Here is a 24,774-nt window from a genome sequence, read left to right on the forward strand (position 1 = left end):
TAGAAAGTCTACCCTTCAATTAAAAAAATCATGTAAAATAAAAACTGAAAAATACATTTACTGGAAAACCATTACACCGCATTTTCACAGCTGTTTTCCAGCTACATGGTTTCCTAGGGAATAGAGGCAGAGAAAATTTCAACTCAATCTACACCGAAACTACAATTTTCCATCAGTAAAATATTTAACTGTATGCTGAGGTAGGATATTTCTCAGGAGTTTTTCCTTCCAAAATTTTTTTATCAAATTTTTCATGAATTCAACTTTCAATTAAGTTTTGAAAATCTATTTTGAAGGATATTGTTGTTTGTCTTATGGATGATGAATGGTTGACAGCGGTCCGAAATTCCTGCAGTAAAAAAACCTGCTATAAACTTTTCCGCTTTTTCTGCTTGGTCTTCAGTGAACCTCTGCAAATCCGAATTGTGCTCGCATCTGTGCCCTGCGCGTCCGCGCCCCTGCAGGAAGGCGGCGGCGGCAGCAGGAATCGGCGACTCGTCATCGGCGGCAGTGCGTTCCTGCATGATGAACGTAAGGGCCGCGTACGCGCCATGTGAAAGTGTTGAGTGACCATGAGGCAGGGCTGGCAGGAGACGCTCCTGCGGGGGCTACTCCTGCTTCTGCTACTCCTCGGATCCCGGAGCTCCGTCGCGTCGGATTCTGGTGAGTTCCGGCAACGGTTCCGGTTGGAAATTTGCCGGCAAACTTCCGTTTTATTTTAGTTACAAGTTATCTCTGTTGATTTATCAGATACTTGAAGTTTCAACTGTCAAGCACATTTACTTCCTTATCGAATGCCACTTTGCGAAGATTTTATCTCAATTTCGTTCTTCACCATATCTTACCATGCTCAGATCTCATTACCTTGCTTCTTTTTGAACAATATTTTTTGAAATCATTAATTGAAATCTCATGAGAATTAGCATTTTACAGTTAGAACTAACTTGCATAATTGATAAATCACTTGACTAACTTTAGATCGAGTCGCAACAGAAACAGAACCTAAGCTTAAATTGTGTACGAAAAAATTAAATTTTTAGTTTCTAGGGTGTTTGCAAGTGTCGTTCTATAATACCGTCAAGCTTTTCAAAACCCTCGACCAATTGTATTAATATTGTATCGAAAGGATGAATAGAATCGCAAAACAGAAAGACCCAACAATAAAAGCGAGACTTTAATGAAACCCTTTGCTAGTACGTAATATCTGAAACTGACGAATTATTCTTAGAATTTGTTCAACCGGTGTAGTATTTTAGATTACAACAACTTGAGCAAAGTTTCATAAATGCGAGTGTTCCGAAATTAGTTGGATAATTCCGGTTAAAAGTTATTTTATTCTCTAATAAATTGTATATTTTGTAGATTTCTCAAAAATTTTTGAAAAAACTCTGCAATCTGCAACAACTGTTGCGTGTCAATTAACGTGCACAAAAGCTTTGGATTGGAAAACTTTTCCTATTTAAAAGATTTCGTCGCAACGAGTTTGATTTTACGGAATAAGTTTTTAATAACTTTTAACATGTCGACCACTTTTTTAACATAGCAAAATCTCTTATTTAGTAAAAAATCGTAACTTTGTATGGATTAAAGTCATTTTGAGAGCTTGCCAGAGTTTCTGGCACTTTTTAATTTTGCGTGAAACTGCCATTGTCTCATTTTCTCCGCAACTGAAAGCAAAATCTGTTCATTTTGAACATAAATCAAGTCTGAAGACTGAAACGCCATTATTTCTCACAATGCTGCCATGAACATAATCAGACGCAAGCATAAAATGAGAATTCTTATTATGCGTTGTTTGACTAAATCTAAAACAATGCATCATTTCGACGTAAATTGAATATTTAGAAAAATCAACGAGACAGTTTTGTGTTTTGTCTGAATTTTTTATTTGTTTTGCTGTGAAATATTGGGCAAGCTTTCGAGGTTAATCGTGCATGACCCTTTTCTCGGATTTGCTATAAAAGTACCATTTCCGAAGCTTTCTATCGGCGAAAATAGCTTTTAGGGTAAAGAAATTGCTAGACAAGCCTTCCCAAACTTAATGAATGACTCGTTTTAATGAAATTTGTGTTAATCTGCTTGTACAGGATGTGCTGATCCGAAAATTGGAGCGTAGAGACAAGTTATTATATCGATTGTTTGAAAGTATGAACACATCTCAAGAGACCAGTTCCAATCAGGTCAACGGTCGAGAAAGTACCGAAATTACGTAAGAAAACATCATAATCTGGCAATGAGTTTATCTCGAGTTTCGGCTTGAAGTGGCTCGAATTTAATGAAAAATTAATTAATAAAACAAAAGATTCCTTATGGAGAATAAATCGTACCCTCCACGCATGAAATCGCTTTTAATTAAAACAACAAATTAATCTTATATTTTTGGGTAAAGTTCCCTAATGTACTGGAAAAATCGCTCCAGCTTTTAGTGCAAAATCCCGCAATTTACACCGCTAGAAATATAAATCGACAAGACGTGTCTCGCGTTCCAAGAGGTTTATATCTTATTTTTATGAAATATTTCGATTATATGTACACATAAAGATAGTATGAATCAGCGATCTGTCAGGTTGATAAATGAGAGGTGACGTGGAGCTTTATTTGCAAGAGACTCCATAAAGGGTAACTAATATGCGGTCGATGTTTGACATGACCGAACCTTGTCCAATTTAATGCACAATTTTATATGCCTTCAAATTCTCAAATGTTCCTTCATAACCGACTTCATTTTAAGTGAATCGTGATAATATTTCTGTTTATTTTTCATATTTCCCGGTGCATGTCACAAACGGAAAAAATGGCTGAATTATTTATTACGAACTATAAAGTACCTGTTTACTTTTTCTATTTCTATAATTGTGTTCCCGAAATCGATTAAATATAAAAAGAGACGACATTTCAAATTAACTGTCGATTTCCAAACTAATTAAACAATATTAGACTAATTAAGAATTTTAATTTAAAAACCAAGAGGGAGTAAATTTTATTTCCCCGATGTATGTACAACGTGTTTTCATGTCTGCAATTTTACCTAGGGTTTTATTTTTTGCATGCACATTCAGGTAATGTAGCGTGACACCTTTCGATCAAATTATCACCAGGAAAGACTTACAATCAATAATTGTACTCTTCTGTTTCAAAATAGACAACTTGTAATCCACTTTCTTTTTTAACAGATTGTATTTTAGGTTGTCTATTTTTTTTTCCTGCGATTTGAAAAACTGTTCCCTTTTCTTTTGTGTCACAATTCGTCTACGACATGTTTTTTAAACTTTACCTTCGTAAATAATAGCTGTATCATTATATGCTCGTTGAATAATATACAGACTGAGTCAAGCATAATAAAAACCCTAACCGATTTTCAAACGCAATCCAAAATACATTCTCAGATATCACTAAGTTAATTGATGAACTATTTAAAAAAATTTAAAGATATAAACACAACATTTTTATGGCATTCTTTATGTATCAATATCATGTCAGTTTCTTCGTCGTTTGAGTATATTTTAAATTCAAGTGAAAAAAGTGGAATTGATGACACTGTCAAATTTATATCAACAACTGCTTTGATTCAAATTTATTAAACTAAATTTTTATACACAACTGAAGCTAAGTTATCTATGACAATGTATTTTGAGGTGCGTCTGAAAATCGGCTATGGTTTTTATTATAAATGACTCGCCTTGTATTATTAAATGCATATTTAAAAAAAATAATTTACGTTAAAATAAAAAAATATAAGAAAAATAAAACACAAAAAATACGAATATGCTTTTAATGAATTAATAACATAAAAAAACAAAAATGCTACTTGAACCATATAATAGTTTTCTTGTAAATTTATCTAAAAAAATTATTTACGTTAAAATAAAAAAAAATAAAAATATAAGAAAAAGAAAACACAAAAAATATGAATATGCTTTTAATGAATTAATAACATAAAAAACAAATATGATACTTGAACCATATAATAGTTTTCTTGTAAATTTCAAATTAAAAAAATAAACAAATTATTGAAAACTTTTTTTTTTAATTTGATTTAAAAATTAGGCTTAAAAGAGTTATTCCATTGATTATTTTAACACCCTTGCTAGTCTCGCTGCAGCTTAAAAATACACATCTTTACAATGATTTTAAACTTTCAACAAATATATACAAGTGATGTAAGCCTGTATTAGAGTTTTCATCCACTTCAGCAGCTACTAAAAACATCTCGGAAAACTGTTCATAACTACGTAACATATTAAACTTCTCGTTCTGGGGATTTCATATTGCAAGAGAAACGGAAAGGGGTTCTTTGTGATTATTTGGACAAACATTTGCTTTTGTTATTTGATACTTAAAAATAAAGAGAAAATTTAAGTTAAGAAAATAACAAATTTTCTTGTTGCTGAAACATTGAGCACAGTCTACGAAGTTTAACCAAGTTTATGTAAGCAGTTTTTCTCGAAAATTCTGTGTTACAAGTCAGCAGAATTCGTTTTGTTACATCAGTGGCTAGAGACTTTATTACAACTATTCCTTAAGGAAAAATCAATAAAGAATATTTATTCGGAATTACCACAATTAGAACAATTAAGTTACGCGTTTGCGCACCTTTAGGGATACTTTTTTCAAGTTGTGAGGTTAATATCAGCTTAATCTTCTCGAATTTTGCGCACTAATAGCCCCATGTCCGATCATGATTATCAGGAGCAAAATTGCATCATTTACGAGCGTTTGGAGTGTTATAGTGCCTAGGTTGGCGCCGCGACGCCCTTGTGCAATGCTAGGGATCTTTTCCCGTTCGATATTTTGCGGCACATGCCAGGTCATTGTGCCAACACGCAATGTCGTTGCTTTCAATGGCTTAACAATGAACTGTTCGCCTCCAAGAGCCCTTAAAGCAAAGATACAAAGAAGGAAATTAACCCTTTAATGACAATTTTTCTGCGACTTGTTGGCGCACAACTCAGGATCAAACTCGTCTCTAACTTTTCAAAATCTGCTTACAAGCTTCAATTTCTCCCGTATTTACTAAAACATTGAGAAATCCGAGACTGAGCTTCAATTCTTTTTTCCAATTATTCCTAAAAGACTAGTAAACCGGTAACGGGGTCTTATTTAGTGTTGTGAAAGCGGAGCTTATTTTGAAATTCTACCACACACTATAAATTATTGATGAAACAGCTGAATTTACTCTTGAATTATTTAAATAGATATGTACACAGTCGGTCATTTTTTACCCAATTTATTACCCTGCAAACGGCTTAATCTAGTTACATCAAGCGCAGTTGTACACTGGAGAAATTACGCCCAAATCAGACAACAAATCGACAGAGATGTTGAAAATGAATTTGTAATGATATAAGAGGTCTCTGTGGATGAAAACAGAGAGATAAAACAACCAATTTTTTCTATTTGGGTGTTTACATTGTCCGCTTTTGAACTTTTCACTTCAGCTCCTAAATAAAAGCGGGTACAAGAATTGGGTTAATCAATATAATGGCAACAATGTACGTACTTATCTATTCGTTTATTTACTTGTTAATTTTGCAACCAAACATGAGGAGAGGATTTTAAAATATTTTATTTTTAGCATTTGATAAATGTGGCAATAAACAATATAATTAACAGCCTTAAAAATAAAAAAGGATTTATTGTGTCACATGCACGTTTTTTTTTTGTAATCTCGACTTGATTAAACGAGCAATTAACTGTTGATTTCCAACAAGCACATGCAATTTTCTTTGGGATTTGTGATAATGTCAAGTTTTGTCTAACTATTGACTGATTTTCAACCATAGTTTTCAGCCAAAGCTGTCACGGAATCAACTGAAACTGTAGATTACATGTCATGCTATTTATTTGATTGAGAGCTTAAAATTTAGGTCATCAAGTAAATAAAACGATTTGGCTTGGCAATGTTTGCACAGATTAAATTAGTTTGTATTTTTATGATTGTATTAGATTTAGTAATTTCAGCAAACATAAATTTAATCGCTCTTTTGCATGAAGGAAATTTATCTGATTTGCGCTTGAAAAATGATACTCATCGACGACTTTGACGAAAATTGAAGGTTTGGTGTAACCCTGAATCGATAAGTCCGGCAATTGACAGAGAAATATATAAAGTCAAGTGATATTGATTAAACCCCACAGTTTATTCCATAATCTCCAAAACCGACAGAGAAATCATTTTTGACATTGCATGAAAGATCACGAGTGTCGAAAGCTCCCTCTTATCACTTCTCAAAGCTCGATGCAACTTTTAAGGTTCATGAATGTTAATTTGTCATTACTTGAACTAGTATCCGGTTGATTCATGGTCTTTGGAGATGGTGGATCTCATTTCAGGCACTTGACGGCTCTATTTGTATTCATGAATTCTCTGTTTGTGACGGATCTCGTAGAAAATTAACAAGCAACCTGTTACTACCTTTTTCCTCGTTTCAGGCAACACAATTTCAAATTTTAAAAATTTCACACTACCGATACTTGTAATTTTTTAAAAATTTCTTTGTTAGAAATTTTTTACATGGTATGTTTGCATAAGTGTCAATATTTGATATAATGTGCAATCTCAAATTACATTAATTTGGAAAAACACTATCTATTAAGCTTAACCGTTGACCCCCAACTTATCCACTTTATAAATATATTTACATACTAATTATAAATATGTATGCTTCATTGGATTGAAAATGGCTACTATATGTGGTATTACAGTCTTTTTATTATTCTTTTGCTCTACAAGTTTGACATATCAAGATCATCAAGAGAGAGGTACACGTACGTATGTATGTACAATTTAAAAAAATATAGAGTGTAACCAAAAAATTATTTTGAGTTGCTCAATAAACCTCAATTTTAACATCTTGAGTATTAACCATCACATGTGGTGTGTCAACAATAAGTAAGAATGTTTGCGTAATTTTTGTGTAAATTCAACTCTCGTTTGAGAATAAATAGTTAATTGTGTTATTTTTATTGTCTGTTATCGTTGTTATTTTCAGTCAGTAACACAACCATACATATAGTTAAAAAATATGTGTAAAATATTTACACAAAATAGGGTGGATACTTACCTAGACACCAAAATTAAATTAGATTTAACTTAAAGTTTCTTACTGTATACATGCATAAGTATCGAATTTTGCTTATTTTCTGTTTGCAACACAGACTTTTGTTTCTGACGGATTTCAGAAAATTAACAAGCAACCTATTTCTACCTTTTTCATTGTTTCAGCTAACAAGGATAAAAACCTTTTCGGAGATAAATGCACGGTGGACGACGACTGCGAGTTTATTGGATCAGTATGCGAAGTTTACGGAAACGGAAACGGCAAATGTCAATGCGGCCCTGACGTCCCAGTTACCAACCACATAGATAAGTGTGGCAAAGGTAAAACTGTATATACAAGCTGGTGAACGATTTTTACAACTTTTAAAACAAACTCCATGTGGAAATGAGATATATTAGGAACTCCTGTCTGTTGCGTGCGTCATTCTATGCAAATCGAGATAATTTAAGGGTAAAACATGTACAGGATGGTCAAGCTTTATCTGATTAGTTGTCACTTTGTTACCGATATTGCACTAAAAGCTCCAATCGGGCTTTGAATAATTCGGTTACAGCTTTCGCTTTGGGTTCATTACAAACAAAATGCTCAGAAAGGTCAGACCCTTATTCTCTTCATAAATTTTTCCAAGCCACTTAGAATTTTGCAAAGAAAACAAGAAAATGAAATTATCGCAACACATTCAAGCTTTCTGAGGTAATTTAATTTAGTGCCATTACAGGCGATGATAAAAGGATTGTTTGTCTGCTTTCGAATGGCGAGACTGAATGGACCAATCATCTTATTTTATTGCGTCCTATAATTTGGCCAACACTTCAGACGGTATAAGTTTCCTGATCAAAATCTGGTACTAAAATCCAACTTTCCTAACTCAAAGATTTGTTTAACCTTATGCGACGATTATTATTTTCAAATTTTTCGTTGCTCATACAGTAATTACAACACATAATTCACCCCATTTTCTTTATTACTGAACATTTCTCCCTTAACACAGACAAATTGAGCATATACTTTATATCAGCGTACAACTGATTTTTACTCAATGAAATGGAGCCAAATTTTATGCGCGTTATAAATTTTCCTTTGTGCACCTACCTGATGAAAATATAATGGCGTAAAGTGCTTTTTTCGCACATTGCGTGTTCGTTTCAAACACCGATACAAGCCAATAAATATCACTTTGTGTCCTAGTGTCTTAATTAATTTATTGTGAAAAAATCGTTTACCAGTTCTATCTTCGCAATATTTGAAGAATGTCTCGAATATTAATCAAATTTGGATTCCTGAACGTTTCAGCCGTTCGGGTAAATGAATCCTGTTTTTTCAATGAACAATGCGAGGCTCATACCCCCGAGACGGAATGCAAGGACGACATCTGCAAATGCAGATTCGAAAAGGAACCAAGTATGAAGGCAGACGGTTCGGTGGAATGCATCGGTAAGGAATGAACTTTTGAGGAAAAATTTAGCAAAATTTGATTTTCAGTCGTCCAAAATGCTTACTATCCGAAAAAGTACGTCGATCCGGCAATGATTGGGATTTTGGTCGCTATGTTTCTAATGTTTATAACAATTTGTGTCGTATTGCGATTATTCAGCAGGTAAGTAATAAAAATTACGTATGCACCCTTTTGTTTTTTTTTTCTAGAAATTTAATGAGGGTAAATGATTTTGTCACAGTTATTTATTGTGTGGAAATAAGGACACGGTTTACTTTACCTGACTTCACGAAACTTCTAGGAAATTACAAGTTTAAACCTTTTTATTGAAGATAATTTGCGAAAAGTACCGACTCGACCTACGTGTGTCAAACATACACGCACACAAGTGCTTTGATAATGATTTTCCTTTAATTTCTTTGTTTGCTGGCATGCTATAATAGTCATCATTTGCCGATTAAATGAGTCATCAATTTTATAAGTAAATGATCAATATCATCAAATTTTGGGGGTTTTTAATATAAAATAAAAGTGAGAAAGTGTATACAGGACGGTTACCATAGGAGATAACAATAAGGTGAAAAAACGGTAAAACGAGCTATTTTCCGTTTTAACTAGAAAGATTTATGTGGTGGCACAACCCAAATTTTTAGATTAACTCTAATAAAACCACAATCGGGCCTTTGAACAGAATAATTTCATTTCAATTAAATCGTTTATCGGCTAACAGGTTTCGACAAAGTGCTTTTGTTGCTCGTCAACCCTCCATTGACGAATTATAAATTCTAATCGATATTTGAAGTGCATCGAAAAATCAATACTCGGCTTGTTGATTCAAAGAAACACGATATGTTTATTCATTAAACGAAAAAGTTTGTTCAAGTCATTATCTCGGCTTATGTTTCGCGGTGACTAAATTCTTGCACAAACATGAAATTTAATGAGCTCCTGTGCTTGAAGAGGATTTGCAAAGGAAAATTATACGCTATGCAAATAAAGAGTTTATTTTTAAAACGTCGGTGATACAAACTGTAGTTTAACACCTGTGTAGTGTATTAACTCGAAAAGAAATGCTTTGGTTCGCTATAACAAATTGCTTCCGGTGATAGTGATTGATTCTGACCGGAGTAGAATATTTGCGAATATATGTTTGTAAGTGGGTCAAAAGGAAGCTTAATCAAACACATATCGCTGTAATTAAGTACAAATCGAGTGATTAAACAAAAGGAAATTAAGAGTTTGTTTTAGCGAAAGTATATCCATAATGGAAAATGTCCATTAGGGGATGTATCCGTTTAGATTTATTGAGGTGGATGCATAAATCGTTTTGTATCGGATTTCGCAATTAATCAATTTATCGTTTGGTATCGAAATTTCGTATTTTTGATGTCAATAATAAAAAACTCTTTTTGAAAACAAGTAAGTTTCTACAGAAAAATTAAATTAAAATGCAACTGACTCCCTTTTAAAATATGTACGTAGGTACCTAAGTACGTGAGTGTCGTATTTTAAAATTTTAATTTTGTTTATTATTAAAATGTAAGCAGGGGCGGACTGGCAAATTTTTATATGGAGTGCTAAGTTGAAATGAGGGCCCAATATACAATACAATAAAAATATGTATAAAAACTACTTATCACTTAATGTAGTAAATTTTTTTGAAGGAGTTTGTTTTCTCTATTGAGATTGTGACGTCAGTTGAAATCATGATGGTTTAATAAACGAAAATAAAGTTTTTAGATGAACGTCTTCAGAGGCTGCTTGTAATTTTAATTTTTGTTTTTCTTTTCGTTTCTGTGCACCAAATTTATATTAGATTTTTCCATTATTTATGCCCACTAAGAATTAAAAAAAAATTAAAATTAAATTAAATTAAGTAAAAACGATATTTTATATCGGTTGATTACAAAATGTGTGGCATAATTTTAATTACGAATACCCCTCTACAATTTAGAATAGATAGTTCAGTATTTATTGACCCACCTCAAAAAAATTACAACTTTCCAAAAATCTTTATGAAAAAATTATTTTCTGCAAATATTTTTGTTTCCGTTTATCCGATTATTATTAAATTTTGCATGTTAAAGGACAAAAAGACACCCTTTGATTTGGTGTAAACGGAAGTCTTGTAGAAGCTATACATTTCCGGTAGCAATGGGTCCTCCCAGTTTTGGGATTATAACTTTTTTTCGGCTTATTAATTTCTGTTTTTGATGCAGCCCAACCATTTTTTATTATAAAAAAGGTAGTTTCATATCGCCAAAATGTACCGTTCTAGAGTTATTTGAGTTTAAACTAAATTCTACACCGCGCTGCAAAATCAGAATTTATAAATTTTGAGCGTACCTTGGAAACAATCCACTACGAATGACATCGCTGTCAATGCTGTCATATTTAATGTAAATTTCATTAAATCTAAAGGAACATTTGTTTATTTCTTGATGATTATAAAAGCTGTAATTTTTCTATTGCTTGATGAGTTGGATTAATAAATACTGTGCTATCTATGTTCATTTGTAGAGGAGTATTCGTGATTAAAATTATGACACAAATTCTTGAATCACTTGTATAAATCCATGCGGAATTTTTCTTACATGCGTGTAAGACCTTATAAACAAAATTGAGCTAAAATCATTGAAATTATAGAAATTATAGTTTTATTTGTTATGATGGCAATTTTTTAATTCCTTTAAACTAAACACACTTAGCTTCTGTGAAAAACGCGTTAGCTTTATGCAATATCAAATTATAACCTTTTAGTGCATTGTGGAAAGTTTATTTGCAAATTTAAAATTATTGATATTATTTCAATGAGCTCTTGACATAATAAGTCTACCATAATTGGGGACCCGTAGGACTCGAGGGCCCGGGGTGCTGTGGCACCCCGGGACCCCTGGCCAGTCCGTCCCTGAATGTAAGCTATGTAAATTATTGACCAATTAATTATTATCTGTTTTTTTTCACTGTTTTTGAACATTTTGTATAAATGTGGTAAAAAATTACTATAGTTTCGTTCTAAACAATAAACACACATTTTCTTTTATGTTTATATCTTAAATTAAAGAGTTTTATTTGTAACAAAGACCGCCTTGGAAAAACAAAATTGTTTCATAATAATATGTATTAATCTGTGAAACAACTTAATAATCAAACACTATTAAATTTAAACTATTTTTTAACTCTTTAACCCCAAAACTCTTCGCTGCGCCACTAAGTCTAGTCCAATTGTTATTATTTTTTCTTTTTTCAGAGCACGTTGGAGGGAGAACCGAACAATATTTAACACACCTAACCCCCGCTTGATGAACGTCTCTCTGCTTCGTGAAAACAAGCTTTTACATGCGGACCGGAGAGGATCTCGAAGCAGTGCCAGAGGACCCAGCAGGCAGCCAAGTATGGCATCTCTAAGAGCTCACTCCCCAAACTCTCAAGGTATCTTCTCGTCTTTCTCTTCCTTTCTAACTAATCTTCAAACTTGTACAATAAACATGCTGTAAATAAATAAATTTGCTGATTAATCTGATGAGCGCTGCCTTCCTTTAATGCCTTCTGGGACACGATAGAAGGTTATTAATTTTGGCTACTTAGCACTTTGCACCTTTTGCTTTCGCATCTTTGCATATCTCTGGGTGTATGAAGGTAGAGAGTAGAATCACCCGGTCCTGCTGCACTGCCCGATCAATTATCGTGACCCTACCACAGGGCGTTTGTTTCTAGGATCTCGTCGTGGATCTCGAGGCAGCAGCAACGCCTCAGCAACTTCGAACCGATCGAACAAGAGTCCGCCCCAAGCGGCCAATTTGAGTTCGGCGACGACGCCCATGCTGGAGAGCGTCACCGTCGAGGTGCAAGAGCCCAAAGCGTAATCAGCTTCGCAATGTTCGCTCTTTAAAAATCTACAATCTTTTACTTACTTCGGTAGTAATAGTGATGTTAGGGACCAGGAAAGGTTAAATTTGTCCATTCATCACGTTCAATTCACTAGTCAGGTTATTTGTAAGATATTATTCTGTAAAGATTTCTTTCAAGCACGGGTTTCTCAAACGTTCAAGCACTTCTAGAGAGTTATTTAGAAATATTAGGGATTAAAGTTGATGAAATATCTAAAACTTATATCTGCTTTACTTAATTTATTTCACTAAATTAAGTTTGGTGGTACAAAAAATACTGGGAATATTTTGTGATACTACCAAAATCAAGCTGTGATTGTATGTTGGTAGCTTTTAGGCACTGCGAGTGACAAAAAGTACTGGGAAAACTTTTTGCCATTTGCAGACTTATACTGTCATCGAATTAGGTTTTATTCAACATTCTTGTACAGTTCGACAGCAGACATACAGTACAGTTCATGCTCATTGAGAATATATACTTCTCATAGGTTCTTCTTCAAAAACAAATTAGAAATTTTATTATTTTAGGCGAATGTAGATTTAGGTTTCAATCTAGATGTGAGAAGCTACTCGGTTGTAATCGTAGAGGTAAGATTTATTCATTATGATAATATATTGATATTACACACGAGCTTAGCTCTGCTTGCTTTATAAAATAATACGAGTTAAATTATAAAACTAATGTATATTGAAGCATTTTTATCAATCTATTATAAGCTTATATCTTTATACTCTTGTACTGTATACTGTATTTTCACAACTATATCCTATATACTTGCCAATACTTTTAATAAAACGCTATTAAAGACCCAAAACAATTTATTTACCCATTTAATAAAAACATCACTTTGATTATTTAAGAACAATTAAAGCAAAATTTTGTTCTCAGAATAAAAAAAGACTTATATTATTTTTACTTCCGAATTATATTCTTTGACGAATCAACAAAAGTAAAAAATCCTGCTTTTATTACTAGATTTTGTTCCCAGTTTTCTTTCACTGAATGTTTAAAAATATTATTTTTTGGACTTGTAAAATCACGTTTTGAATATGGACCTGTTATGGTTAATTAATAGTAAAAAAAAAATATAATAAACGTTTCTTAATTACCTAGGTATACCGTGTTAAAAACACAGATTTTAGATAATTTGAACAGATAACACCAATGCCGATATTACATTTATTCACGTCACGCCTGTAAATAGCTAAGTGAATCGATTTTCTTTATTTAGGTGGGATTAAGTGGCATTTTTTATTGACATTCGTGAAAAATTAAAAAAAAAAATGTAAGTAAGTAGTTCATTTTAGAATTACTATATTTTTAATAACACAGCTTTTATTGCTGATCTAGGTGATCTACAACGAATTTTAACACTATGGAAGAAATTACGAGATCTAAACTAAATTTAACACACCCAGGAAAGTAGATTGCTTAAGTAGTTTCATCGGCTAGTAATTTCGAGTAGTTCTGTTACTCAAAATTAATAGAAGACATACGTGAAAACTTCTAAGGTCCTCCCTGAATCAAAATTCCGTTGCTCCCATATATTATTTCGATTTCTTTGGATTTTTTCAAAAATAAGATTGTAAATTTCGATTTTGTTTTCTGAAATTTCTGACTTTTGAAATGCAGAAAACAGAAATCAAAAATTAAAAATCAGAAAGTAAAAATCAGAAATCAAAAACCAAATATTATTGTTATTGTTTATTTATTAATTTATTGATATAAAAAATCAAATAATTTATTTAAACGCCTTTTTACACCGCCAGTCCAAATACTCATCAAAGTCTTCATTATCTTCTTCATTGGAATCATCCTCATTCTCCACTTTACTACCACTAGTATGTGTTATAATCGTTTCTTTCTTCTTTTCTAAATCTAAAACTCTGCAAAAACCGTTAAAGCGTCACAAATTCTGTAACTAAAGGCACAATACCTAGATAATTTCTTCATTTGTTCTTCAATTTCATCAATCTGCCGCTCATTGGTAGACTCCTCTTGATCTTCAGCTATAATAGCAGCACTTTTATTATCAGCCTCGCGGATTTCCCTTTGAAACTTCTCCCATTCTTCTTCAACTGGATCTTTGTATTCCTGATTCCTAGCTTTTGCATCTAATTTAGGATCATCAAAAAAGCCTTCAGGTAAAGTTTCTGTATTGTCATCAAGTTCCATTTTTTCTTCTGGTGGTTTCTTCACGGGTAAGATTGGAGGTCCATGTTGTGATTTAGAGTCAAAGAAATCATCAGGAAGATCTTTGTCGTTGCTTTCTTCACTTCTACTTGAATTTGAGTTTTTTAAAATCCCCTTAATTTTCTTCTGGGGCACCTCCATAGGAGGTGTCAAAGGCCGTTTTAAGGGAGTGGTAAAATTGTTGGTCTTTTCTTTGAGTTTCTTGGCCAGGTCTACATTTCCGCGATGTTGTTTTGAATTTATGTGGACGGTCCAAACGTTTTCTGATTTTACAACGGATTTGCATAGGACGCATGTTAGTTGACCTGAATCGTTATACTTAATCTATTATTAAAGAAAATATAGGGAAAATATTATAAGAAAGAGTTTGAACATGAAAGGATATTTTGCAAGAGGTGACTCTATCTTTTTGACGTCTTTTTGTAACTTGCTTTTTTCACTTATCAGACGACGAAATTCGGTCTGTATAAGCTTCTTTTTAGAATTTTTAAACGTTGCAGACATTTTTCATCTATTTTTTTTACCCACAAACATAACCTAAGAATTATTGTAATTGTCAAATCCGCTATCATGCCTACCACCATAAATTTCAAAGTAGACTAACCACACCAATTTATTCAAACATTATTAATTTTTTATTTTTTACATAAAAAATGTTTATTAACTAAGTCATTATTTTTTAAGATAAACATAAATGTAGTATAAGTTAAATGCACGTTAATATGTTTTTTAATTTGAGAAAATTGTTTTGTGATTATTTGCTTTTTAGGGAGTTTTGCATGTTAGGTTGGTGAAACGAGAAAAACGCAAACGCCACGCCATAACCTCACATTAATTTTTTCGCAATGGTAATTTTTTATGATTTGTTTTCTAAATTAAAATTATAGTTTGCAGTATTCTGTTTTGCACAAGAAAGAAAATGCACATGAGGAAAGCATTTGGAGTTGTGCGTGGGGTCGTTACACCACTGAAAAAAAGAAAAAAGACCAAAATGAAGAGGAAAAGTCACGGTATATTGTTTTTTTTTAAAAACATAACAAAAAACGATTTTTTTAGTGATTCCATAATGTCAGACGAGCCTCCCGTTGATTACATTATAACAGGTGGGGTGGACGATTTGGTAAAAGTGTGGGAATTGCAAGATGATAGACTTGTTTTGAAACATAATCTTGAGGGGCACTCTCTTGGTGTTGTCTCAGTTGCAGTCAGCAATAACGGAAAATGTGTGTGTAGTGCACTTGTAACAGCTATGTTATATTTTGATTAGTATGTGCTTCTAGTTCTTTAGATTCAAGTATGAGGATTTGGGACTTGGAAAGAGGGGAAAAAATTGCAAATGTTGATGTTGGTCCTGTTGATTTGTGGACCGTGGCTTTTAGTCCTGATGACAAATACATAATTTCCGGGTCACATGCTGGGAAAATCACAGTTTATAACGTTGAAACTGCAAAAGCTGAACAAACTTTGGATACAAGAGGAAAATTTATTTTAAGCATAGCTTATGTAATAACTTATTGTTGCACTAATTTTTAATTAACTTTTTTTTTGAAGAGCCCTGACGGTAAATACATTGCGAGTGGGGCTATTGACGGCATTGTAAATATTTTTGATGTGGCGGGAAATAAATTATGGCATACCTTAGAAGGCCATGCTATGCCTATCAGATCTCTTTGTTTTTCTCCAGATTCTCAATTACTTTTAACTGCTTCAGATGACGGCCATATGAAACTTTACGACGTGTATGTGGCTTCTACGGATAAAAGAGACATTACCATTTTTTTGTTAATTTTCAGACAGCACACTAATGTTGTAGGGACTTTATCAGGTCACGCTTCATGGGTTCTGAGCGTTGCATTTTCTCCAGATGGTAAACATTTTGTGTCAGGAAGTTCTGATAAAACTGTTAAAGTTTGGGAATTGGCGTCTAAACAATGTGTTCATACTTTTAAGGAACATTATGATCAAGTAATTGATTTTGATTATTTAGATTTAAAATGATTTAAAACATTTATTTATTGTAGGTTTGGGGTGTCAGGTTTAGTCCAGATAGTACAAAAATCGTTTCAGTGTCTGAAGATAAAAGTATAAACGTTTACAGCTGTCCAGTTTAGGGTAGAAACAATATATAATTTATTAATTAACTAAATTTTGATTCAGTGAATTGTATTGATTATAAAGTTGTACGAGTATAATTTTTATAATAAAGATATTTTTACATCCATTGTTGCATAAAATTTTACTCATCTCGCTTTTTTGCTACTTTGGTATTGATGCGACTGATTTTTTAATATTATTTATAAAACGGAAAAATGACTTGCCGTAATCAATTACATGTTTTCAACTCAAGTAAAAAAAAAATATTGTGAGGTGTGGTATTGTTGGTTGCATACCCATCTAGATTTAAATTAAAAATCTCCCATAAGTAATAACGAGAAAAAAATTTTGGAGCAACTTATATTACGGCATTTTTTATTTTACGAACGATTTTTTTTAAATTTGTATTAATAAAAAAATTGAAGTAGCTATAAACTACACAAATATGAAAAAGGTTATTTCTAAAAGAGCATATAATATTATTATTATTATTATTATTAATTGGCTTTAATTTAGCATTTCTGAAAGATTATAAAATAAATCGTTTGTCAATGTATTAAAAAGCTGCGCAGAGAAGCACAAATGGAGATATGGTTTCTTGTTAAATATTGTGTGTTTCTTATTTTGTTGAATCTACTTATTCGTGTCAGTTTACTTTTAAATGATGGAAAAACGTTATTTTTTTTATTTCCTATTTGTCGAATTATCGTGCGAAAGATAATCAGCGTGACCAACAAGTTGAACATTGTTTGGTTTTGAGTGGCTCCCAACAACCTCAAGGAAAGTTTTCAACATTATTTTAATGTACTTAGGCGCCTAACCCACAGACAAAATCATAGTTTTCTTAACTCATTTTCGTTAATCTTGTCAGAATTATTATTTTTAAATTTTTTGAAAGCCACATAGTAATTATGTGTTATGTAATGTGTTTGCTTTTTTTAAATGGAAATGGTCAACAGTTATCACTAACAAATTCATTTATGTGTATTAATTTGCGTTCTTTTTTGTTCATGCTCATTTTGTATAAACTTGCTAAAAATTAAAAAATGTTTAGCAAAGCTGCATTACACATTGCGTCTACATTTCGATGGTGTTTTTTTTTACTTTTTTCTGACGGTTAATGAATCAATGTGATCATTAAGGACTGTTTAAATTGGCAACAGATTTGAAAGTATTTTTGTTAATAATTTGTAACACTACAAATACTTGACGTATAACCCCTCAAGACCGATAAATTGCTGTTGATCAGGAGCATACTATAGTGGTTTCTTTTAAAAATTAAAGTCAGAATTGTCAACAGATTTATTCATTTTTGATCACTTTTTATATTGTTTTCAAATTAAATTAAAACTAGAACTGCTAACTTTCATTATTAAATTAATCTTTCTGATTGCACAGTTTTTGAGGAACGAGTTGAAAAAGTTACAATTTTGAAGCCAAAGGTGTAGAATAATTTTGAACATATCTACATTAACTTTGAGCTCATTTCACTAAATTATACGACATTGATTGCAATTTTTTGTAATACCTGCTGAGGTATATTTTTTGCAAAATAACTTTTTTTTCGTATTGGCACTTTTGTAGCAAGAAACTTATTTTAGGGCACAACATTGTTGTTACACTTACTTGCAATGTATTTCTTTCAATATATTATTAACATTGATTGCAGGTATAAGCAAAAATGATAAATTCAGCTTATTATAAGAGCTTTTTAGCATACTTATAAACACAACATAATTGTAACTCTCTTGCAGTTCTCTTAACTACTGTATGTGTGGTGCTATCTTTTTTTGAGTACCACCCTTCCACCCTTCGGCCAGCCCTCAGCCTAAGAAGTCAATTTAACGGACTATAGAATCATTTTCATTACTACTGGAAAAAAATGGAACGCATATTTGTTGTTTCGAAAACCTTTTCTGAGACTTGACTGGACTGTGTAAAAAAAATCAAAGTAATCAGCGATTTTTTATGTATAGTCAACTTTTCTAAATTTTAGACATACCTAACTAAACCGGTGCCGACAGTGTCGACAGTGAGAAAAAGGACGTTAAAATCTTTGTACAAAGTCATAGGTATTTTTAAGATAACAATTTATTTATTATTTTTTAATTACACATTGTTAGTCATATATTGCAAAATGTAGCTCATGGCAGCTGGATTATCAGCAGGGACCATATGTCCTGCTCTATTGACCCAAAACATTGTCAGATTTCCTAAATTCTTGTAATAACCTTCAACAATTTTGTCTACTTTTATTGCTAATTTACTCGCTGTTTTCCATTCGTCCGACCCTGGAAATTTTAACTTATCGACCCATTTGGTTGTTCCTGGAAAAAAAATTCTAAATCTGCAGTTTGATTTCAGTTACCTAGTTATTATACCAGGCGTATCTACAATTAAATCCAACTGTCCATTATAAACAGCGACGCGAACATCAGTCTCGTTTAACAAACGTTCAACTAAAAATAAAACAGTGTTCTTTATTTTAATTAACTTAATGGTTTTAATTACCGATATCTGTGACCGGTTTCATGAAATCTTCATACAAAGCATCAAACACTGCTCCTGATTGATAACCCCAATCAACATCAAGTCCTAAAGCTTTCTTCACATCGTTATTCATTAAAATTGCAATTTTGGTATCATCATCGTCTCTCAAGCCGGGCATTACTTTTTCTCCTATGTGAACAAAATAAATAGATAATAAATCTAATTTAATGTCACTTTAACTTGCTTTTAATAAAACTGGAGGATATTTTTTTCAAAATATTATAAAAATCAATTCCGGCAGTAACAGTTTCGATGACTTGTTCAGCCTGTCCCCACAAATTGGTAGCTTCTGAATATTTTCCAGCTTCGATGGCTGCTTTAGTTTCTTCGGCTTTTGCTTGTACTTTTTCGTACTGATTTTGATCAACGGCGCCCTAAAATTAAAAAAAAAATACAGAAAAACAATTTGCATATACATTTTGTGACGTTTTAATTACTTACCACATTAAGTAAGTACGGACCCCAAGTCAAGACTGAATCAATTGGAGAAATCCAAGAATCGCCAAGCCCAACACTTACTAAGTCGCATTCTAAATCTCCACTTTTAGTAGCCTGAATTAAATTATGTTAGTAATAATATTAGTAATATTTTGATTAATTATAATTTACGTACTAGATAAATTTGCAATCCAATTTCCGCCGTCATTTTCCCACCGTATGACTCCGAAAATATATGTAGAGGAGTCTGTTTTAAGTCAGGCACAGTTTTATAAAACCCTTTCAACAAAGCAACAAAATCATTAGCGATTTGACTGTTATTGGTAGCAAAATATTTCGAATCGTCGACGTAACTGTACCCAGTCCCAACCGGATTATCCACAAATAAGACATTATAATCGTTTACCCAAGTCGTATTTCGTGGATTTAAATCGGCATCTAAAGCCCCAAGCTCGGCGAAATTTCCATATCCTGTGGATGAAGCTCCAGGACCTCCCTGTAGCCAAATAACAAGGGGTTTGTCTGTATATTTATCAACGCTAGCCGCGGTTTTGTGTAACCACCAAAACATATGGGCACCTTCTCGAACTTCGACGAAGCCCCATTCTTGGTCGGTGGGCCCGAAGCCTTTCCGTGCTAAAAATTTTTAGGTATTAAGCTAAATTTTTAAAGTATGAATTTACCTAAAGTGGCTGTTATGGCAAAGAAGACGAGGATTAGCGATTTCATTTTGGATGGACTTAGACCAAAAGTGTTGGAATTTTTGATAACTGATAAAATATATGATGTCGAGAGGTACTTGATAATACGTGACAATAATAGCCACGTAGCGATATTTGTACATAGCTATTATAGTTAAAATAGCCATTTTCGATTTGTTTTTTGATGGGAATAATAAAAAGGTAGATAATATCCACGTTAACAATTACTAAAGAAATCTTATTTTAATTAGGAACGACTTATAGAAATCAAATTTAAATACCTAGAATTTAGATTTAAGCTATTATTCGAATTAGGTATTCCCGAATTAAAATATTAATGCAAATGAAATTTCTGTGAACTAGCTTTGAAGAACTTGCAGGATAACACTGATGAAACAAGAACATTATTGGTTTTAAAAATTTATCTATTAATTTTAAAAAGGCATTTTTTTAAATTTCTTCTCTATAAGATCTCCTGGTCATGTCTTGCAGAATGAAATTCATTGCAGCTGGATTATCTTTTGGCACCTAAATACAACCAAAATGTTATTTTTTACAGATTTTTGATAATTACGTACCATATGACCTGCTCTGTTAACCCAATACATTGCAAGATTTCCCACTTTTTTGTAATAACCTTCAACAATTTTATCCACTATCATTGCTAATTTACTCGCTATTTTCCATTGGTCCAAACCTGGAAATTTTAACTTATCGACCCATTTGATTGTTCCTGAAAAAAATTGCTAAACCTTCAGTTCTATTTCAGTTATGTAGTTAGGTATACCAGGCGTAGGCACAATTAAATCTAACTGTCCATTATAAACAGCGACGTGAACATCAGTCTCGTTTAACAAACGTTCAACTAAAAATAAAACAGTGTTTTTTATTGTAATTAATTTAATGTTTTAATTACCGATATCTGTGACTGGTTTCATGAAATCTTCATGCAAAGCATCAAACACTGCTCTTGATTGATAACCCCAATCAACATCAAGTCCTAAAGCTTTTTTAACATCGTTTTTCATTAAAGTAGCTATTTTAATATCAACATCGTTGCTCGAGTTGAGCACTACTTCTTCACCTGTGTGGACAAATTAAATACAAAAAATACAATAAATCGAAAGTAATCTTACTTTTTTTCAAAATATTATAAAAATCAATGCCGCCAGTAACAGTACCGATGACTTGTTCAGCCTGGCCCCACAAATCGGTAGCTTCTGCATATTTACCAGCTTCGATGGCTGCTTTAGTTTCTTCAGCTTTTGCTTGTACTTTTTCGTACTCATTTTGATCAACGGCGCCCTACAATTCAAAAAAAAAATTAGAAAAATTTTGCATATAATTTTAGACGTTTTAATTACCACATTGAGCAAATACGGACCCCAAGACAAGACTGAATCAATTGGAGAAATCCAAGGATCGCCAAGACCAACACTTACTAAGTTGCATTCTAAATCTCCACTTTTAGTAGCCTGAACCAAATTATATTAATAATAATATTAATAATATTTTGATTAACTCCAATTTATTTTCGTACCAGATAAATTTGCAATCCAATTTCCGCCGTCATTTTTCCACCGTACGACTCCGAAAATATATGTAAAGGTGTCTGTTTCAAGTCAGGCACAATTTCATAAAATCTTTTCAATAAAGCAACAAAATCGTTAGCAATTTGACTGTTATTGGTAGCAAAATATTTCGAATCGTCGACGTAACTGTACCCAGTTCCAACTGGATTATCCACAAATAAGACATTATAATCGTTCACCCAAGTCGTATTTCGTGGATTTAAATCAGCATCTAAAGGCCCAAGCTCGTTGAAACTTCCGTCACCCGTGGATGAAGCTCCAGGACCTCCCTGTAGCCAAATAAGAAGAGGTTTCTCAGTATATTTATCAACGCTAGCGGCGGTTTTGTGTAACCACCAAAACATATGGGCGCCTTCTCGAACTTCGACGAAGCCCCATTCTTGGTTAGTGGGACCGAAACCTTTCCGTGCTAAAATTTTTTTATTAGGTTGAGTTAGTTTTTAAAGTATGAATTTACCTAAAGTGGCGGCTATGGTAAAGAAGACGAGGATTAGCGATTTCATTTTGGGTGGAATTCGAGAAAAAATGTTGGAATTCTTTATAAGTGATAAAATATATTGTGTTGAAAAGTACTATGTAATATAATACGTGACAATGTTAGTCACGTAGTGACAGCCATTATACTTAAACTAGCCATTTTCAAATTGTTTTTTTGATGGGAATAATAAAAAAGAAAGACACCTAATATCCACGTTAACAATTATTAAAGAAATTGTCTTTTAGTTATGATCGACTTATAGAAAGCAAATTAAAATACTTAGAATTTAGAACTAAACTATGTTATTCCTATTCGAATTAGGTATTTTCGAAGTTTTAATGCATCTGATTTTTCTGTAAACTAATTTTAAGGTATTTGGTAGGTATAGGTGGGATAAAATTGATGGAACAAGAACATTATTGGTTTTGAAAATTTATCTATTTATTTTAAGTGGGCAATTTTTTTATTTTTTTGTCCAAGATCCATTGGTCATGTCTTGCAGAATGAAGTTCATTGCAGCTGGATTATCTCTTGGCACCTAAGTACAACCATAATGTTATTTTTTGCGGAATTTTGAAAAATACGTACCATATGACCTGCTCTGTCAACCCAGTACATTGCAAGATTTCCCACTTTTTTGTAATAACCTTCAACAATATCATTTACTCCAATTGTTTTTCTTTCAGCCGTCTTCCATTCTTCTAAACCACTAAATTTCAAATTATTTAACCATTGCATTTGCCCTATAAAATAAGTAGAACATGTTTTTGTTAACTAATTATATGCAGATTTATTGTACACATCAATTTCTAACAAACAGTTAATAATTTACCTGGAGTATCTACTATTAAGTCTAATTGGCCATTATAAACGGCTACTTGAATGTTGGTAGTATTTAAAATACTTCCAACTAAAATTATATTAAATAAAAATTAATTTTAATTTAATTTGTTAATAACTACGTACCAGTTTCAACAACCGGTTTCGTAATATCTTCATGCAAAGCATCAGAAACGCCAACTGATTGGTCTCCCCAATTAACATCAAGACCTAAAGCTTCTTTCACTTGATTATTCATTAAAACCGAAATTTTGTCATCAACATCGTCATTAACAGGCATTATTAAGTTCTCTACAAGTTAAATATTTTTAAACAAAAACAGGGAAATTAGACTTGAAAATACTTTTAAAATTCCAATCGGACGAAACTTTGGTTAAAATATTATAAACGTCAATATTTGCTGTCGTTATTTGAATAATCATTTGGGCTTGATTGAAAAGGTCCGTAGCTTCTGAATATTTTCCGTTCTCAATAGCTTTTTTCGCTTCTTCGGCTGTTTCTTGTAGTAGTTCGTATTGATTTTGATCGATTGCTCCCTATCATAATTAATTGAAGAGAAGAAATATGAAAATAAAGAAATAAATACCACACTTAGTAAATAAGGACCCCAGCTCAAAATAGAATCAATTGGAGAAATCCAAGAATCACCAAATCCAATACCAATTAAGTTAGCATCCAATGAACCACTTTTAATAGCCTACAATTTTTTTATTTTTTGGAAATTAACAAAATTTCACATACCGCATCAATTTCGAGTGCAATTTCTGTGGTCATTTTTCCACCATACGACTCTGAAAAGATATAAAACGGAGTGTTCTTCAAGTCGGGCACAGCCTCGTAAAACCCTTTCAACAACACGACAAAATCTGAAGCGATTTGCACATTTGTAGTAGCAAAATATTTGGGGTTGTCCACATGGCTATAGCCAGTTCCCACTGGATTATCAACAAAAAGGACGTTATATTCGTTAATCCAACTCGTATTTCGGGGATTTAAATCGGCATCTAAAGGCCCAAGCTCGGCAAAATTGCCGTATCCGGTAGAAGAAGATCCCGGACCTCCTTGTAACCAGATAACTAGAGGACGATCGGTGTAACTTGATACGTTGGCGCTGGTTTGGTGCAACCACCAGAACATTTTAGCCCCAGCTCGGACCTGGACGAAGCCCCATTCTTGTTCCGTCGGACCAAAGCCTTTGCGAGCTTACAAAAATGTTAGAAAAGAATATTATAGTAAAGTTAATTTACCGAAAACGCAAGTCAGAAATAAAAGACCAAACTGGAATGTCTGCATTTTGCTGGCAGAATTAAGATTAACTAAACTTAAAAATAAGTAAATGTGAAGTACCAACATACTCGTGCTTTTGTAACAATAGAATAAACAATCATGATAAAGAAAAGAGATTTGTTATTAAGTATCTATTACTGTAGATTAAACGGAAAATTATTTGAAATCATATTATTTGGTTTAATTTGATGTGATAATAATAATAATAATAATT

General features: G+C 32.6%; 5 protein-coding genes across 5 annotated transcripts; 2 read left to right on the plus strand and 3 right to left on the minus strand.

Annotated features, from left to right (window-relative positions):
- Window positions 1–113: 113 nt before the first annotated feature.
- LOC123007367 lies at window positions 114–13,189 on the plus strand. The gene is made up of 7 exons (XM_044402631.1): window positions 114–200; window positions 297–663; window positions 7,226–7,381; window positions 8,355–8,495; window positions 8,544–8,658; window positions 11,747–11,928; window positions 12,199–13,189. Exons 2-7 carry the CDS (start codon window positions 573–575, stop codon window positions 12,360–12,362), a joined length of 849 nt encoding a protein of 282 aa, XP_044258566.1. The 5' UTR covers window positions 114–200; window positions 297–572; the 3' UTR covers window positions 12,363–13,189.
- Window positions 13,190–14,076: 887 nt separating this feature from the next.
- Window positions 14,077–15,153, minus strand: LOC123007368 (zinc finger protein 830). The gene is made up of 3 exons (XM_044402632.1): window positions 14,966–15,153; window positions 14,324–14,899; window positions 14,077–14,273 (listed from the first exon to the last, which is right to left on the minus strand). The coding sequence occupies exons 1-3, from the start codon at window positions 15,082–15,084 to the stop codon at window positions 14,129–14,131; spliced, it is 840 nt and encodes a 279-aa protein (XP_044258567.1). The 5' UTR covers window positions 15,085–15,153; the 3' UTR covers window positions 14,077–14,128.
- A 227-nt stretch (window positions 15,154–15,380) lies between these two features.
- On the plus strand, window positions 15,381–16,801 carry LOC123007366 (WD repeat-containing protein 61). Its single transcript, XM_044402630.1, has 7 exons — window positions 15,381–15,428; window positions 15,475–15,590; window positions 15,637–15,803; window positions 15,848–16,083; window positions 16,132–16,319; window positions 16,374–16,545; window positions 16,602–16,801. Exons 1-7 carry the CDS (start codon window positions 15,426–15,428, stop codon window positions 16,689–16,691), a joined length of 972 nt encoding a protein of 323 aa, XP_044258565.1. The 5' UTR covers window positions 15,381–15,425; the 3' UTR covers window positions 16,692–16,801.
- A 1,952-nt stretch (window positions 16,802–18,753) lies between these two features.
- On the minus strand, window positions 18,754–20,473 carry LOC123007365 (retinoid-inducible serine carboxypeptidase-like). The gene is made up of 7 exons (XM_044402628.1): window positions 20,346–20,473; window positions 19,838–20,298; window positions 19,666–19,776; window positions 19,409–19,598; window positions 19,186–19,353; window positions 19,056–19,133; window positions 18,754–19,001 (listed from the first exon to the last, which is right to left on the minus strand). The coding sequence occupies exons 1-7, from the start codon at window positions 20,389–20,391 to the stop codon at window positions 18,784–18,786; spliced, it is 1,272 nt and encodes a 423-aa protein (XP_044258563.1). The 5' UTR covers window positions 20,392–20,473; the 3' UTR covers window positions 18,754–18,783.
- Window positions 20,474–20,770: 297 nt separating this feature from the next.
- On the minus strand, window positions 20,771–24,566 carry LOC123007630. Its single transcript, XM_044403025.1, has 16 exons — window positions 24,521–24,566; window positions 24,015–24,475; window positions 23,860–23,970; window positions 23,617–23,809; window positions 23,400–23,564; window positions 23,266–23,343; window positions 23,022–23,176; window positions 22,909–22,971; window positions 22,413–22,527; window positions 21,904–22,364; window positions 21,728–21,838; window positions 21,500–21,668; window positions 21,280–21,447; window positions 21,151–21,228; window positions 20,942–21,096; window positions 20,771–20,891 (listed from the first exon to the last, which is right to left on the minus strand). Exons 1-16 carry the CDS (start codon window positions 24,564–24,566, stop codon window positions 20,814–20,816), a joined length of 2,607 nt encoding a protein of 868 aa, XP_044258960.1. The 3' UTR covers window positions 20,771–20,813.
- Between the last annotated feature and the right edge of the window lie 208 nt (window positions 24,567–24,774).

Source organism: Tribolium madens, unplaced genomic scaffold (genome assembly GCF_015345945.1).
Source record: "Tribolium madens isolate multiple individuals breed KSU strain unplaced genomic scaffold, Tmad_KSU_1.1 Scaffold_3;HRSCAF=73;Tcas5.2_LG2, whole genome shotgun sequence".
In the NCBI taxonomy this organism is placed as follows: Eukaryota; Metazoa; Arthropoda; class Insecta; order Coleoptera; family Tenebrionidae; genus Tribolium; species Tribolium madens.